The sequence below is a fragment of the Lutjanus erythropterus genome, chromosome 7 (assembly GCF_056507025.1).
Source record: "Lutjanus erythropterus isolate fLutEry1 chromosome 7, fLutEry1.hap2, whole genome shotgun sequence".
Taxonomy (NCBI): Eukaryota; Metazoa; Chordata; class Actinopteri; order Lutjaniformes; family Lutjanidae; genus Lutjanus; species Lutjanus erythropterus.
This window is the reverse complement of record NC_139323.1, coordinates 34,121,635-34,140,583: the sequence shown is the minus strand read 5'-3', so window position 1 is coordinate 34,140,583 and position 18,949 is coordinate 34,121,635. Positions and strand designations below refer to the sequence as shown.

Here is an 18,949-nt window from a genome sequence, read left to right as displayed (position 1 = left end):
GCATCCAGTGTCAGAGCTTTTGAGATATTTACATTAGTGTGTAAAGGTGAAATGTTTAGAGTGTGTGGCAGCATCTCCAGAGTGCAGAGGAGCTGTTAAATCATCAAATAATCTTCTATTAAACTTGCTCTCATGCCCACAGTTTTCATGCATAATTTGTACACCAAAATGTGAGAAAGTTTATGCTGGTCACAGATATGTAACTATGGAAGCAAACAGATTTACCCTTTTGGCTCCCCGAGCCTCCCAGTGACAGGAACGCCAGCTAACTGCTTCATTTGCTCCCATATTAATTGAGAGACAAAATTTCCGGTGGGATGCAAAAACAGCCACTTTTCTTACGTGCAAGAGTTCCCACATTTCTGACACTAAACACACAAGTTTCGCACAGCGTGTTCAGCAGGATCTCCTATTTCTTACGACATCGTAGAAACAGGAGTAAGAGTATTGTGCCTCATCTAATGATCTATGCAGTTAGCGAGGCAGTGCAGTTCAGCTCACGCCTTTACACAATATTTCACATCCTTCATGCCTTTACCACTTTTCCAGCTATTTATGCTCTTCATCTTTGGTTACCCATTCATACTTTAAGCAAACTGTATAATGTTCCACATCTTAAATACACTGAGGGTTTTTGTTTTTATTTAATTTTTAAACCACATTCCTGCTAAATAGACCCTTCCCTGTTTTTCCAACTCTTCATATTCCTTCAGCGGCTTCAACCCCACCAATTCAGTTTGACATCAACTTTTAAACAAACCTTATTCTTAAAAGCTTAAAAAAAAACTCAACATTTGTCACTCATTCTTGGTATTATTCAGCTTTTTACGGTCAGCAATGCAGTTTAGCATCAGCTCTTAAAACTTCCAGCATTCACACGCACAATTTCTCCCCAAAATCCCTTCTCTAGTTGGGTTTGAAATAATGTATTTTCAAAGCCAAGTTTAAGGCTTTCTGAATATTTATTCATGACATTTTCTTTGGTTTTGTTTGTTCTAAAAAACAAACCAGCCAAACAAACAAACCAACAACAACTGTTGGGAAACACAAATTTGCGCAGAAAATTGTAGGGGTGACTTTTTGACACCTTTAAACAAGTATAAACAAAATTATATTTTTTTTAAAGACCCTTTTAATTTGTGAACCAAGAAGCAAAAGGCACTAAAACCACTTTATATAAATTTAAATGTTTCTATGAATACAGTATTTTCAAAATGTATATGTACATGCATTTGTACAATAAGTTAGACAAAAAGGAACCATTGCATTGCTTCATCCACATCAGTGGTTTTGTTCCTTTAAATGAGTCAATAATAATATTTCATAATAATAATAATAGGGATAATATCAGTAATAATACGGGTTGTACCTTTAGCAAGTTTTAATTATAACATTATGTGTTGGAACATACTTTGAGCTGGGGCGTGTTCGTGTGAATCTGTGTGCGCGCGCGCGTGTGCGTGTGTATGTGTTGAGGGTGGAGATTTTTCACCTACATCCCATGAACGCAACATGAGCGTCTAACTGGGTCACGTGAGATGCTCCGCTAATAATGCAGTGACGTGGTAGAGTTCCGTTAGTGTATCGGTGTCTGACAGCCAGCCTGCCCGGGCCAGCAGCTGCATTGCCCGGTTGGAAAATCCGACGAGGGGTCGGTCCGAGGCGGAGCGGAGGGAAGGTCCAGGAGAAGAAAAACAAGAAGGAGCGGGACAAACCCGAAGCGGGTAGGTGAAGATAGACGACTAGTTGTTTTTGTTTTTGTTTTTTTTTCTTCAGGACAAGGGGAACATGTTTTGGCAGTGACTGGACTCAGAGGTGGGAGAGGATATTATTTTTTATTCTGTTTTTCTCCACCGCTCCCCCCCTGCGCTGATACTGTACATCAGCCTGGCCGAGCATCGTGAGGGACCAGCCGCATTCCTGCTGCTCCGCCGCCGCTGCGCTCCATTCATGCCAGCGGATGGGGCTCCGGATAAACGCGTGTGGATGCTGTGGTGCTTTCTATTTCAGTTTTACCTGAAATAACACATCTGGAGAAGGGAGATAAACTAAGATTAGACCAGGCAAAGAGCGAGGGGAAGCAAAAAAAAAAAAAATCTTCATAAGTAGTGAGGTAGAGAGGGACGCTGCACGGACACAAGGAGCAGGAGAGGAGAGGAGGAGTCGCAGCAGGAGGAGAACCAAAAACCTGCAGGTTTGTTGAGCCTGCGGGGATGAGGACGTGGAGGGACGTAACGCATCCAAGGTGTCACCGTGGTTAGAGGAAGAGGAGAGCCAGAGCTAAAGCGCAGATCGTGTTGTCTCCCTTCCCCGTCCAAGGAGGCGATGGCGGGTGAAGGTACCGGGGTCCGCACGCTCCGTCAGCCGACCGCAGCCCTGCCAGGAGCCGCAGGAGCAGCAGCATGAGGAGGAGGAGGAGGTAGGCTCTACGCAGCGCTGCACGTCTCATCAGTCCTCCAAATCCTCATTATTCATTTAGCCTTCCCCGCCCTCCTCTTCCCTCCATTACATCCAGCCATCCACCCTTCCCAGCCGCCTTGACTAGTATCCATCCATCCATCAATCCATCCACCCATCTATGCCCTTCCTCCTCTCCATCAGGCACTTTTTTTGACCCCCAGTGGCTCCCTAAAATGTTGCAGGGACACTCAGGGGGGGCGTCAGGAAGGTGCTGGAGGCAGGTGAAACATTAATACTTAGATTTGAGTATTACTTCGCTCCCTAAGGATGAATGTTGATGGTAGTTCATTCCTCCTTTGCCCAAAGCAAAGTTCTGTCAGAGATTCCTGAAGGTGCAGTGCAATCACCGGCGTCAAACAGGGGTCAGGAGTTTTAACTGTATTGGTTTACATAGATTCAAGTTTAGGAAACCCCTTCTTGGACCTGCCAAGAAGTGAGGCCAGGGAGTTCCCATTGATCCAGTTCAATTAACAGGGCTTTTTATCCACTTCATCACGTCCAGCTGCCTGAACTATTTGGCACTGAAGCCTGTGCATGCATAGGGATATCTGCAAACTGATGAGATGGACAGTGAAAAAAAAAAAAAAAAAAAAAAAAAAAAAACAGTAGCTAAGCTCACCATCTGGGTATTCACTTTGCCCACCAGACTATGAAACTTTAATAGGGTCTAATTTTCAAACCACCTCATAATTTATTGCTGTGGCGTCTGAACCGACACCCCCAGAAAAAGAGCCGAAGCGAGGAGAATACGGCCGGGGCTTTATTAACGAAGTAAAACAGAAATACTGCTAGAATTAAAGTCAGTGGGAAAAAGTTGGCAGCAGCACAATGAGAAGGGTTGGATATCACTCACGTTGAGTGGAAGAAAATCACTGTCATATAATATTTACTACAGCTACAGCAGCTCCACCGACCTGCCAGAGCTTTATTTCCCTGAGGTCTCTTGTATTTCTGAGTCCAGTTTTAAAAGGCTGCTCGATCCTTTGTTATTGCCTTTTTTAAAGGGCAAATTAATCTAAATGTTACACTGTATGTCCACATCATGTGGCTTTCAACTGTGTGTTAAAGCGTCAGATCACATAAAGTGCAAAAAACACTTCTTTTACTATTTTTAGCCTCATTTGGTAAAGTTGGGAGATGTCCGTCTGGGATTTCAGCCACCACCCCATTGCAGTGTCAGTTTATTGATGACTGTTCTGCCTCTTGAATGATCAATTTACTTTTTGGTCTAAAAAATATCAGAAAAAAATGGCAAATGTCCATTGTAGCTTCCTGAAGCCAAGTGTGACAACTTTGAATAGCTTCCTTTTGTCCAACCAACAGTATGCACATTAATGTAAAGCTGCACCTAACAATTATTTTCAGTGTCAGGCAATCTGTCAATTATTTTCTCGATTAATTGATTAGTTGAAATGCTGAAAAATGTTTGTTGTGTTCACAAAATATTTACATTTAAGAAGCTGAAATAAGAGAATTTTCAGTTTTCTTTTCTTAAAAATGACTCACACTAATTAATTGACTATCAAAATAGCTGATGATTAATAACTAATCGATACTCTATTAATCCTTGCGACTCTAAGAAAAGCATAAATCCCTCTCAGGTCTCGAGGCTGCATAAGAAACATTTTCTCACTAGTTTTGGCTTCATGTGGTAAAGTTGTGAGGTGTCCATCTGAGATTTCTGCGTCCAGCTCACCGCAGTGTCATTTCATTGTGCATTATTCTGCCTTTTTTCATTACATCTTTCGAAAACCCAAGGTGGCAACTTCAAATATCTTGTTTTTGTCCAACCAAGCGTATGCAGTTTACTGTAGGGCTGCAGCTAATGATTATTTTAATTGCTGATTAATCTGTTGATTATTTTCTCGATTAATCGATAAGTGGTTTGGTGGTGGTTGGTGGTTTGAAAACCCAAAGATATTCAGTTTACTGTTATAAAGAGCAAGGGAAGCAGAAAATATTTACATTTAAGAAGCTGAAATAAACACATTTTGACTTTTTTCCTTAAAAAAAAAAGACTCAAACCGATTATTTGACAATCAACATATTTGTCAATTAATCTAATAATCAATGCATAACCTATTAATCATTGCAGCTGTAGTTTACTGTCACATAACACAAAATAAACCATATTTTTTTAGCATTCTAGAAGCTGAAAAATGATTAAATTATCAAATTATTTGTCGATCAGCCGATCAGTGTCGATAATTGATTAATGGATTGTTTTAGCTCTAAGAAATTCAAAATATGTTTAAGGAAATAAAGCTCCTGTTATTCTTGGTCAATACACTGCAATCAGTTTTCATTGGAAATTGATCCTATCAAAACAAAATACCTCCCTGTGTTGTATTGAGGTGGAGGCAGAAGTCTCAGAGACGGTCAAAACGGAGGCAAATAAAACCGTCTGCTCGACTAGACACTACGAGAGAGAGAGAGCCATAGTGGTAGGTGATAAAATATGGGTTAATTTGGGTGAACTGACCCTTTACGGATCAGATATGGTCAGATATGGTCATGTTGTGTGATGGGGGCTCCAGTGGCCTGGCCCAGATCTGACCAGTCTCTAGTGATGAAGGGTAAAAAAAAAACACAGCTGGCCGTCCAGTGTCACTCATCTGCTCTGCAACGCTTAGCAAGAACGCAACCCTCCCCCTCCCAGCGGTGCTATCCTAGTTGAGTCACATATACACCAACCGTCTTTAAAGGGTCAGTTCACTGAAATGCACTCACAAAAACATTTTTACTGGGCGTATTTCTCAGATAGAACATTTCTTCTTGTGAAAACTGTGGATTATCCCAAGAGGCAGTGCGGGTTTTAAAGATATGCTGCTGTTTTTAATGCAGTTTTAATGTTCCGAGCATCAAATATTCCCTTCACTTTCATTTTTATTCAGGTTGTGGCCTAAATCTCGGAGTCAGATCTTTGAAAGTACCAACAGACAAAACTCAAACTATCTGCATGACTAAACAAACCACAAGGACTGAGTGAGAGTACTTTTTCTGAGTAAACTTTGAGTGAACTGAGGTATGTCGATACAGGCTTATGGGAAAAAAAGAAAAAGTGAATCCATGAACAGCGCCACCTGTTTCCCAGTAGTTTAATAAAATAAAACAGTACTTTAATAAAAAAAAAACAGACAAATACAAGGCAATAAAAACTTCATTGTTCATAAATAAATATATAAATATATGTTTGGCAAATGTTCAGTACTTGAATGTAGCCATCACTTTACATTTTTACCCAACTTGTATCCACCATTTTCCAACCAGGGCTATTTTAGGTACCTCTGCAGTTGCCAGGGTGCACATGGAAAGAACAATAAGATTTAAAAATAATGCATATACACATGTTGAATGAGCTGCAACACTTTAACAACCAATGCTGCACTTTTGAGTGCTTGAAAACTAGTTTGCAAGCAAGCAGAGTTAGCTTAAAACAGTGGATAAATGGTTCAAATATGTAATGAATATATAGTTCAAACACTTAGCTGGATTAAAAGTTTTAAAAGATAGCTGAAAGTAACGGATAAATACTTAAAGTTGCTAAAAGTTGTGAATGAAGACTTCAAACAATTAGCTAATGGAGAAACTGCTGGATAGTTAGCGAACAGCTGTAATGGATAAGTAGTTGAAATAGCTAAGAAAAAAGATAAACGTTTGAGCTCAATGGAGAGTGAAAACCCTGTTCATATACTGAATATAGGATTTAGATCATTCACTATGATGTCATTTCCATTTGAGGTAGACTGATCATGAACTATGACATTATGAAACGATGATATATGATCCCATAGAAGATATCAACGTTGTTTTAGGAAAAAGTTGTTTTATTCATGTTGCCATAAGAGAAGTACTGCACTACCCACAATCCTGTGTAACAGCAATGTCTTTGATTGGTTGAGCTCCCTGTAATGATGGAAATGTTTACCGCACTGACTAGCGAGCTGGTCAACAATGGTAGCTAACATAAGGTAATAATGTTGCTATGCTGCAGTGACTCTATATACACTCACAACACAAACTACAACATATTACAACACTGTTTTTGACTATATAAACACTACAATATTGACAAAAGTTACATTTAAGAGGCAGTTTCATTTTGCAATGGCTTTTAGGAAGTAATTATGTGCACAGTCTTGTACCTTTGCCTTTTTTTCAAATTGTTTTCTTCTCTGAATGAGATGTTTTATGGTCATGATTCATCTCATAGTTGGTTGCTTTGTTTCCAGGCTTAAAACTCTCTATATAAGGATTTTCTGAAATATCAGTGGAGTAAACGATGAAGGTATTTACTTCCAGAAACAGAACTGCTGAAAAAGTGGGCAGTTGCTGTTCTCTTGAACAGACAACTTGAACAAACCAACCTAAACACTGACAGCTGATTGCATGAAAAAAGTGATATCCAAAATCCAATATCTTCTTCTATACAGGTGAGGGAAAATGATCGGAGGGGTTTTGAATGTTTGTTGTTTATTTTGCAATAATGACCTGCTGACTGTACATTATCCTGTTTATTGCACAGCGACTTACGAAAATAAATAAACAATTCGGCACAAAATCATGATTTAAAAATTATTTCAGTGATTTAAAAATGATGTGGGAGTCTTTGGTCAGAACTGCGTCCATAGCAGTAGTCTGTTATTCATAGCAGTGGTCTGTTATACAGAAATAACAGATCTTAGAATGACAAAATTGACCAGCTGGAATAAAGTATTCAACAAAGCAGTGTAATTGTAGTCGCCAATGGTTAATTTAGTTCATCTGTTAGGGCTGCAGGGGCATGTCTGGAAAAAAGAGAAAAAAAAAACACTTGGGATCCACCCCCTTATACAACACCATGTTTTATTAATCATTGCAATTTGCTCGAGATTATGAAAACCCCGTACTTCACTTTGGCGAAGGAGAACTGGGACTATCAGCTTGTCAAAATAACTCATACTGATTCAGACAGAGAGAGTGAAAGTTAGGAAGAGCAACAACAGCCCCTCACCTCTATTTCACTCGTTTTCTCTGCGGCTTTTGTGAGCTCTTCACTGCAATCAGATGGTAAACAAGACTCAGGAAATGACCAATTGTTGAGGACCGGTGCAGCTGAATAGGGGGCGAGGAAAGTGACCGGGACGAGGAGGGATTAAGATGAGACCGCAGCAGCGCTGAGGGGAGAGGTGTGGACTCTCCAGCTGCCTCCGTACTTTAAAATGACCGCTCTGAACAAAGCACTGAATTTCCCAGACGATTCCTCTGATGTTGAGCCCAGCACGACCTCGAGAGAACAAAAGCAGATATGAAATTCATAAAAACCCGTTGCTGCGCAGGCCGAGCCAATGAAACTAGTTCAGATGTTTCTTGCCAGCATAAGCACTACAGTGAGGAAGCAGTGGGAAGGCTTTAAAAGACAAAGACATTTCTTGGGACTTAGGTTTGGTTTTTGACTCCCATCTGGAATGCTAACAATGGAAACAGAGAGCCAGGGCAGAGTCTCAAATTAAACAGAAACAAAACAGCTGGTGTCCTCGCTGCCCAGAGCTTGGCCTATTCATTGTGCCTAGCAACTGTATTGCTAGACACATGATAAAACATTAAACAAACAAACCTCATCATCGATTTCAGGTTGGTGAAACATTCCAGGGTTTGCTACGGATTTTAAGGCTAAATGGAACGAGAACAGCCTAGTTTTCATTTCCTAGAAAGTATTTGGATGTCGAACAGACACTGACATTACAATCTTCCCGCATCAAAATTGAAAAACCTTGGTAAGTACAGAGAGAGAAGAAAAATGAGTCTTCAAAAGCTGTCGGCTGCATCATTTTGTGAAATCAGGAAATATGTTTCTGAACGGGCTCAAAAATTGTTGCTAAAGCCGAGAACACATATTCAGATCCTCTGCTAAAATCTCTAAAAATCTCCAGTCGGTTAAAGTAATTTTTAAGGAAAAAAAAAGGCAAAATTCTCCCATATTCTCTTTTTTAGTCAACAGTGACAACTGAATATTTTTGAGTTGTGGACAACATGCGTCCTCTGTTGATGTAATTTTTCACCATTTTATGACATTTTATAGAGCAAACAACTAATCAATTACTTGATACAATGATTGACAGATTACAGTAACAGTGAAAATAATCGTTAGTTGCAGCCATAATAACTATTATCAGCAAAATATACTTAAATTATGAGGTGTGATCGTTATGCATGAAAATAGTCTCCATCAGTTATAATATTATATTATTATTATTATTGTTATTATTGGATTATTTTAGTGATTTATATGAAAATAACAATTAAGTCAAGCTGGAGCAACTTTTAACAAGTTCAAATTGTTGGGTTGTATATTTTAGCAACTCATCAAACTTTATGTTGATATGAAGTTCATTTTTGACATTAAAAACTGTAACTACTATATACTATAAATTATACCAGATACCAAGACTAGAGACAGACAGATATATATCGATATTATCTGGCCTAGCACATTATAACGGTCCATATCGGTATCGTGCACACATTTTTTTGCAGATTGTTTTTATTTTTTCAAATGTTTAAATTTATGGGTTGTATTTTTTGTATATTTGAGCCTTTTTCTTAATTCAGGTTGTTCTATTTGTTCTTTTTTGATTTAGAAAGTGAAAGTTCACCGTTTCGGTACCCTGATGTCATTTTGGATTTTATATAAATATAGAATATAGGCTGATATATCAGGAGTTATTTTTAGTCCCTAATATCAGTATCCTTTAAGAATTTTACTAAAACTAAATGCAAAGATAACTGAGCAACACTAACTAATGTTCTGTACTATTAAAAAGTGTATTTGAGTAGCAGTTGAACTGAGGTCATGTTCTGAATGACTCATTCAGCGTTCTGTTAAAGTGATGGCGGTCTATTTTTGTGGATTATAACAACTTTAAATTATATCCCATTCTCTTAGCCTGTTTTTTTTTATTTCACTAAAAGCTTATCAGTTTGGTTTCTCGTAGTTTTGTACGTCTGATGTCAAGACGTCCACATCTTAAATGGTTTTTTCCCCCTGCAGTTGAGCCATTTTCTCGTGGTGACTCAGAAACATATGGTCTACTGTAAAACTATATTTTGTCATCAAATAATATATCATCTTAGATATAAAGTGGTCCACCTCAGTTAAATCGTGTTGTTAAGTCATGCTAGTCTGACACAATGGATTCATACTGGGGCTTGGGCTTAGCATCGCCCAAGAAGTCTGTGATTGATTTAAAGAAACGCAAACAAGGCAGGGCGTATTTTCCCCTATAGCAAAATTTGTAAATGTGGAGCCAGACCTTTCTCCTGCGCTGAACACTGTGGAGAAACATCTGGTTATACAAGACTAAATCATACTAACATTAGCAATTATATTGATTATATTTAACAAACTGAAATAACACTAAAGTCACAATCTCAATTTTTTTTTTTTTTTTTTTCCTGAAACCATACTATAAGGTTGTTAAGGAGCAGTATTTTACTTTTGGGTAAAGCAAAAAGTTTGAAAATTGTAAAAGTTTAAGTTGACTGTGTTCATGTAACTTGTTTACTTGATTTCAAAGAACTTAATTCATTTTTGTGTTACTTATTGCAATATTTTTTTTTAAGTTGGTCCAACAAGTCTTTTTCAGCCTTGCAGCAACATCTGAAACAATTAGTTGATTAGCTGACCAACAGAAAAGCTATTTTGATCAACTTTGAATTGATATACTTGATAATTCATTGATTGTCACTATTTTTTGACACTTTATAGACAAAACAATCTAATGGTCAGATTAGTAGGTAGTGGGAGTGTTATCTTTAGGAGTGAAGGTCCTTACACAGCCACAATCACGATTTCTTTTTGAAAGTGGAGTTTTTTTGTCATATAGGCTTCATCAAGGATTTTTGTAGTACTCAGACTTTTCTTTAGCCTGGTTGAAGACGTGCTACAACCCTACTCGAACATTAAAATGAATCATAAATGTAGTGGTTCAATGAGGATTGTTGCTTCAAGGCAGCGTTATTAGACAGAACTGGAACCTCACGCAGCCACATAATCAGTCAGGCCCGTTTCAATAAAGCAGAATTTAACCTCTACCTTCAGCGAACAGGTACTCTAAACGGCTCACAAACGGGAGCTGTATTTTTCTTGAGGAAAATGTGTCACTATCACAAAGTGCACTGTTTTACTGAATGAAGGTCATATCCTCATCGACATCGGCGAAGCTTGTTTTGCATGCATTACACACACGGTGGAGGCCAAAAAAAATGGGCCAGGTTGTTTATGTAGGCGTGGAAACAATGAAATGAAAGCAAACTGTGGAGAATGGTGTTCGTACCTCGCTGTGGAGGGTTTTTCCTCCTTTTATTCCGTGTTTTTGCTCTAGGTTTGAAGCTGATGTGGTGACAGAGACGACACGATAATGTATGCCTAGTATGTCACTGTGTCACTCCCCCAGCCTTCGTTCTGATTATTGACCGCTGCAGAATCGCTGGGGCTTTAATTAGTGCTAGTGTAACTAATTGGCTTGCATAGAAGTGACATTGATGGGAGGCAAGAAAATGAATTAATGAGGAGAGGCACTGGCAGATTAAATGGAACCGCTAAAAAGTAAAAATGGACGTCTGATCTCCCGGTGAAATTGGCATTTCGTCGAAACAAAAAAAACAACAAAAAAACAAAGTCATACACTCAACCAGCCATGTGAGCGTGTGGGTGGGTGGATCTGGGTGTGTGTGGGCGTCCATTAAGCGTGTGTGTGTCCGTGTACACATGTATTTATGTGTGTGACGCGCCCCTCTGTGTGTGTGCACACTTCATCAGAGCTCACGTAACTAGATGTTCATTTAGTTGACAGCAGAAATCTCTCATGCGCTGGATATGCTTCGATGTAAAGTATGTTAACCTTTAAAACAAAGCCGGCCCTGGCCCCTCTCATTCTCCTGTAATTGCTTGCGCTGGGTAAGCACACTCGCCTGAAAAGGTTATCGTGTTCCTTGCCAGTTGTCATGATGAATGAGCAAACATAGCAGGAAATGAAAATTGGAAGTTTAGAAAAATATGCCTCACACTAACCGGCATGTAGCGTTTGTGCAAAATGATGCTCTGTTGTTCAGCATATGCAGATTATTAAAAAAAGCAAGAAAACAAATAAACAAAAAGGCAACACAGGCAGTCAGTAAATTAACACACTCAGGAAGGAAGGACGGATTCAAGACTCGCACTGCTGCTACATTAATATTCACTAGGGCCTGGTACACCCTGCAAGTCTGCTGGCATATTCTGTTTCTGATTTGTGTGTGTGTGTGTGAAGAAACATCAGTGATGATGTGGATAAACATGCGTGTGCGTCTATAGATACAAGAGTGATTATGTGTGCAGTGTGTTTTGTATATCATTAAGCCTGGTCTGCATTAGATTTTGTGAAAAAATGTCTATGTGTGCAGTATTTGCTGTGCATATGATTACGTGAAATGCACAGTAAATTTTGTGCTTGTGCAAACTGATTGTTTGCCTTAGTGAGTCAGAGACTCAGTGTCCGCATACGTGATCGCCTTTGTGCTTCCCTCGGTGCACAACTCCCCCGTGGGCAACAACAGATGCAATCACTCACGTCACATTTTGTCTGCGTTGTTGCATGTTGTTGTGGGTCTGCATGTGCGCACGTTATGTGCATGTTTCCTCGCATGTCCCCGTATTTATGCCCCGAAGATCGAGCAGCCTGGGTGGTCTCAGCTAGAGAGTAGACAGCATTGATAATCTGAAGGTGGAAGGTGAATGGCGGGTGAAGGCTGTTATCGCCAGAGGCTGGCTCAGGCTTCGGCACCACTGCCTGCTGGACCCTGAAAACTCATTTTGACAGATGCATCTCCTCCCTAGCTGTCGACGCGCGGTGGGGGGCTGATGACACTCGCTCGCCCAAGCGGCTCAGAGTAGCGTTAGCCGGCACCACGTTGAGCAAACCTGCAATTTATACTTATGCCCCAGGCATTAAGCTGAATAATGACATGCAAGAGGCAACTACCATCTCAACATGCCCAGCACCAGACAGCCAGCTCAGTTTCCACAAAGAACTTTATAGAGTATTTTCTATTCTTCACTATTTTTAGATGGTCTTAACTGTGAAATGAGTTTGTGATGATCTAGGACATGTTTTTTATTTTCTGTCTTTGTGGAGAGTGATGGGGAAAATGTGCTCATTTAGTCAGTTGTGTTTACTGTCAGACTGATTTATTTTGAAAATGTGTGTGATGCTGCACCTCAGTAACGAGGCTCACATCTGGATGGGCCTTTGTTTTTCCAACCGCACTGTTTCACTGTATGCTCAAAGGATGAGCCTGTGATTAAATTTAGACTAGTCTTAAAGGAGAAATCTGTGATACATTTATTGTAATAAATCATAAAATTACCACAATATATCATCAGAGATCAAGGAAACAGTTGGAATACTTGCTTCTCTGACAACAATGCTGCAGCTACGGTGTTCCCCTCTGAAATTTCTATTCTGTGCCAGAATAACTGTTTTTGTTTGCCTGTTTCAAGTTCAATAGGGTTTCAATTAAAGGGATAGTACACCCAAATAGGAAAATCCAGTTATTACTTGCTCACCCTCATTCCAATTGACAGTCAGGTTTAGTTTTTTAGTCCACAAAAAAAACAACAGGGGGCAACAATAACTGGCTTCAACCATAATTTTAAACATTATCTGAAACATACTGTGTGTATTTCAGAGCAATCTGAAGCGTTAATCACAAAGGTCGGTCAGTTTTTATTTCAGCAGCATCACTGCTATACTGCATGTTTTGTGATGTAAACTGCTTCATTTAGTTGTTCCTTGTTTGAGTTTTGCTGTAGCTGCTCAGTGTGTCGCAGCTAGTAGCAGAGTAGCAAGTCAGTCGCTATTAGTGTGTTTCCACAGATCAGAGGAAATATATGCCTTAAAGTCTAAGCACATATGTTTGTTTTATGTCAAGTATGTTAGTAAAGTAGAAGTAAAATGGATTGATTCATTGAGATATTATTGCTGTGACTGTGGTGCTAATTTCCGTAAGCATGTTAATGGAAATTCCCATTATGTGTTAGCATCGAGCTAGCAGACTAAGCAGTAGTTACTTATTTATTAAAAATCAATTTAGCAATCCAAAAATTGATTTATTCACATAAAAAAGGGAATGACAATCACATTCTTCAATAACCAAATCGTATTTTAAATGTGTGGGAAGTATTTCATTTTTCACCGTGCATTATGAACATAGCACTGTAAGATATGACATGGCAACAACTCACTAAATGCGTCAACTTTTCAGACCGGGCAGAATCATGTGGTTACACGTTGCTCCGGTTGAGTTGTTATATGCCACTTTATTCTGACATAAACCTTTATAAAAGCGTATATTCATTTTCTGCGCTGGTTTTACGAGCTGTCATCTATCCCACTGAAATTATAAAAACATGTAAAAATGTGCAGCTTCCACTAGTGGCAGGCAGTGGGATTACATCATAGAGGCAACAGTTAACTCGCATTGTACATGAATGAAATATCAATAAATAGTTTAACTGACTAGTATTTCTGGTGGCAACATATAATCGTTTAGTCGACTAATCCAGCACATCCCCAGTATCTACAGTCATTTTTACAGCAGCAATCTTCCCTTCTGCCGCTGACTTGCTCTCAACAGTATTCTCTACATCTCCCATTTTCTTTCCCCATAGAGCCATATCCCCAGAGCCTTCTGTGTTCCACGTTCCTGTCCAATCAAAGATGCTACAACGCTGTCATTTTGATTCAGCTTCTCCCTTTCAAAATGTTAAGTCAGCTTACCAAAAGTGTCATTTACCATAGTGGGCATTGCATCCACAGAAAGCTCTAATTGGGGCTTTTGCATCTGGAAGAAATGATTGCAAAATTACTCAGTGTGTGTCAAAACAAACCATAAATAAAGTGATGAAGAAATAGGCTCAGTTGTCCCCACAAGAGGAATAAAAAACACATCTGCATCTCAGTCAATTGACATGCGGTTGAGTGCCAGTGAATAGGAAGTGCTTTTCGGACAACTGCCAAGACTGATTTCTCTGTTTCTTTTTTTCCTTTTTCAGATGAGCAAGAGCAAACACAGAGGAGGTGACCCTTATCATATCCTGAAGGAGACGAGACATAGAGCATGATCTTGTGTTTGTCTACAGTGCCAAAGAAGCGCCAGGGAGAAGCCTCCATGGCCAGAGAATCATCGCCTTCCTAGCTCCATCAGGAGCCCTTTTAACCCTGCTCCAAGCTGCACCGGGGGGCTCAAACGTTCCCCTGACTCCACCAGGAGGCTCACTCCAACCCATCTGCCAGCTCAGATAACCCTCTGACTGTTGGCAACCACATGTTTGAGGTGACTGTATGTGACCGCCGCCGCCGCCGCCCATTCTCGAGCAGCAGCAGCCTCCTGCAACCCCGATCTGCACCATGCAGTGGAGACGGCGGCACTGCTGTCCCATCAAGATGACCTGGACCGTCAAGCGTTCGCTCTTCCGGACCCATGTGGCCGGCCTCCTCTCGCTGGCTCTGCTCTTCACCCTCTTCTTATTTTTCAGCCACCAGGACTGGCTGCCGGGTCGCAGCGGGCCCCGGGAAAACCCGCTGGCCTACACTGTCAGGGGCTTCCGCAGCCCCAAGGGTGAAGCCAACCAGAGCAACTCCCTGAGGAGCCTGTGGAGGGAGACGGGGTATGTACCACCAAAGCCCCTGCTCAACCTCAGCTCTCAGCAGGCGGAGGGGGCGGCGGGGGAGGCAGCAGCAGGAGGAGGAGGCGGAGGAGGAGCCAGGATAATGGGGCTCGGAGACTCAATGAGCACCAACAACAGTTTACAGAAGGAGATGGGTGTGGGAGGGAGACTCAGTGCTCAGCCCTACCGCTACATCCTGAACGAGCCCTTCAAGTGTCGGGACAGCACACCCTTCCTCATCCTTCTAATCGTGGCGGAGCCCGGCCAGGCCGACGCCCGCAACGCCATCCGCCAGACCTGGGGGAATGAGAGCACAGCGATGGGTCTGGGGTTTGTCCGTCTTTTCCTGCTCGGCACGGGGAAGAGCTCGGACACCTTCCTCCAGAGCAGCATAGAGGAAGAGAGCCGCATGCACCATGACATCATCCAACAGGACTATCAGGACACTTACTACAACCTGACCATCAAAACCCTGATGGGCATGAACTGGGTGGCCACGTATTGCCCACATGCCTCCTATGTGATGAAGACAGACAGTGATATGTTTGTCAATACGGAGTATCTCATTCAAAAGCTGCTGAAGCCGGAGCTGCCTCCTAAGCAGAGATACTTCACCGGCTACCTGATGAGGGGCTATGCACCAAACCGAAACAAGGACAGCAAGTGGTACATGCCGCCAGAGCTGTACCCAAGCGAGCGCTACCCAATATTCTGCTCGGGGACGGGGTACGTGTTCTCAGGGGACATGGCCGAGCTCATCTACCAGGCCTCTCTCAGCATACGCAGGCTGCACCTGGAGGACGTTTACGTGGGGATCTGCCTGGCGAAGCTGCGCATCGACCCAGTGCCCCCTCCCAACGAGTTCCTCTTCAACCACTGGCGGGTGTCTTACTCCAGTTGTAAGTACAGCCACCTGATCACATCTCATCAGTTCCACCCCAATGAACTCATCAAGTACTGGAACCACTTGCAGAGCAACAAGCACAACGCCTGTATCAACATGGCCAAGGAAAAGAATGGCAGGTACAGACACCGAAAGTTTCACGGAGAGAGGCCTCCTTGACGCATCCTGTGACTACCACCCGCCTCAAAAAAGGGAGCTGGGCGCACTGTATCTACAGCCGGTGGAGGGCATGTTGAACTCAGCACTATACACTATATGGGGAAAAGCACATTGTTTTTGGTATTGTGTACAGTCAATGATTCAAACTATTTTTTTAATTTGAGAAAAATGTTAAGTATCGTAAACCTGTGGAGATATTTCTGGAAGGGAGACGGGAGGACATGTGCGATGTGGAGCATGCACAAAAAGTGCTGCTGCTCAAGAGAGGTGTTTATGATAATTCAGGTGCCAACAGAAAGATGGTAATTCAAGCTACAGTTAATGTGAGGGCTCTTCTCTAAAGGGTAGTACAGTATGTCGCACTCTACAAATATAAAAAAAAAATTAAGACACAATTTGTGTTTACACAAAGGGAAATGCACATGTATTATGTCGACAGTTACACTACCTAAATATGAATGAAAGTATCTTTGACGTTGACCAGTTATGCTGCCCTGTTTCTCAGTGTTTACTTTACAGATTTATCAAAGAATACGACTCTAAAGAGAAGGTTTATCTGTCATATACTGTATTTTATTTTAAAAAAATCAACATGAAAACACTCAGAATCATGTCAGAGATGACTGAGATTGTATTTTTTAAAGCTTTACATTGAGTATGACTCTGCACTTGAGCAAATGTGCAATGAATCAATTAACAATTAAATGTACTGAATTCATTTTGTTTGCAGTTGTGTGTGTGATTTATCTGGCGTCCCTCTCAATTCAGTTCAGTAGCTTTATTGGCATGACTGCATAAAATACAATGATGCCAAAGCATTTCAGTACAAACATGCACATAGTGATCAAAATAGCACCATTAATTACTGGTCTTGTGGGACAGGGGGTCCACAGAGTTGCGGCTGCAACATATTTTGCTGATAGTCTTCCCTCTCTCACAGTAAGGCCGGGAGTCTTTCAGAGTCACTTAGGTACAGGAAGTCAGGGAATATTTTTTTTTAATTATTTTTGTAAAATATTGCTTTCTAATATTTTTGTGTTGCTTACACTGAGTCAGGAAGTGGAGCTCTGTCTCGTCTCTGCCTCTTGTCTCCCTCTCTGTCTCTTTCTCCTTGTTTTGTCTTTTATGTACTTTTTCATCTTGGTACATTTTTTAAATGTTGTTTTTTGTCTCGGTACATCTGTCACGTAGGTCTTGTTTTGTTTCATCTTTTTTGTCTTGTAAACGTCTTATACGCTGTTTTTCATCTTGTTATGTCATTATTGCTGTTTTTTTAAATCTCATTACATCTTTTTTGTCTTATGTCTTTTATGTCATATTTTGTTTCATTGAGTCTTTGTCTTAAACGTTTTTAGCCCTTTTACATAATTTTTCGCCTTGTGTCTTTTTCATCATTAGGTCTTTAACGTCTGTCTTGCATGATATGCACAGATCAGTACACCACAGAATTTTAAGTGTGTTATAGTCCCATCCATTAAGGTTGGAAATGGTCTTGATGTTGGGAAGAGCACAATAATGCAAAATTATAATAATCAATAATTCATCTTAAATCATTAAAACTTTAGACACAAGCCTGTTTTGAAAAATTTTAAGAGCAGAAAGTTCTGATAATGATTTGAAAATGTAGGGAGTAAAATAAAAAAGTTGTTAGAAAAATAAATACTCAAGTAAAGTACAGATGAAGACTACTTAAATACAGTTCCTATGTATTTGTACTTAGTTACTTCGGACCTCTCTAAAAAATGTGTTTCTTTCCTACAAAAATTTCCATATGAAACGGGTATTCGTCTTTCCAAGAGATCTGAAATTTACTTCAGTATTTCTTTCTCTTAGTATTCTTTGTTTCTCTGTCCGCCTCTCACTCACTGAGGAGACGGAGGAGGACGAGGTGCATGCATGGTCGTGCCTAGCAGGGAACCCTAGATTTGTGACACTCTTGCGGATTCCTTCTTGCCTCTTTATTGTGCTCGTTGTACAAACTAAATATGTTTCAGAATGTGACGCACTGTGGTTAAGATCTTGGTAGGTTTAGGAAAAGATCATGCTTTCAGTTAAAATGATCACGCTAGCAAGATCTTTGGCGGTTCTTGGGTTCCCTTCTAGACACGGCCTGTGAGCATGGATCTATTTAGGAGAAATGATGATGGTTCATGTAGGTGAGCTAGCTAGTTAGCCATGTTTTGCTCAAATTAGCTATCAGATGCAAGTAGCTCCAGTTGCTAATGATTAATGTAGATTAGCTACCTAGCTATCTTGAGCTTTGCTACAAAACACTAATTATCAAGCTAGCAATTGAAGTAGATTAGCTATCTAGCTAGCTCTTTTTCTGCCCGCATTAGCTACCTAAAGATCGTGTTTTGTTTTTTTTTAGCATAGATGAATTTAGCACGCAACATATCCAACTACAGGAAACAGGAATTTGTCAGAAGATCCAAAAGGGGCAGAAGTTAGGAAGGAAATCGTACAGCAAGTAACAGTTGCGTAGCTATCTGAACTAGCTAAATGTTGGCGAATGAAGCTATCACCTTGCTAATATTTACCCATTTTGATAAGAGTAAAAGGTATTTATGAAAAATGGTCAATATATCTGATCTGACACTTGAAAAGACTGTTTGAGAACAAAGCAAATATTAAAAATTACATTTCACAACATATAATACAAATTAAGAAACTGTATTTTATTTGGCTTGCATAATTTCATGTCATTATTTCCCATTACTTATAAACAGAATACTAAT

The 18,949-nt window shown here is 40.4% G+C and overlaps 1 protein-coding gene across 2 annotated transcripts; it reads left to right on the top strand.

The window, feature by feature from the left end:
* Positions 1-1,489: 1,489 nt before the first annotated feature.
* Positions 1,490-16,929, top strand: b3galt2 (UDP-Gal:betaGlcNAc beta 1,3-galactosyltransferase, polypeptide 2). 2 transcript variants are annotated; one of them, XM_084723597.1, is made up of 2 exons: positions 1,490-1,724; positions 14,534-16,929. In XM_084723597.1, the coding sequence occupies exon 2, from the start codon at positions 14,889-14,891 to the stop codon at positions 16,209-16,211; it is 1,323 nt and encodes a 440-aa protein (XP_084579723.1). In that variant the 5' UTR covers positions 1,490-1,724; positions 14,534-14,888; the 3' UTR covers positions 16,212-16,929. The 2 variants fall into 2 exon arrangements, with proteins under 2 accessions (XP_084579723.1, XP_084579722.1); XM_084723596.1 differs by having other exon boundaries at positions 1,490-2,419.
* Positions 16,930-18,949: the final 2,020 nt, after the last annotated feature.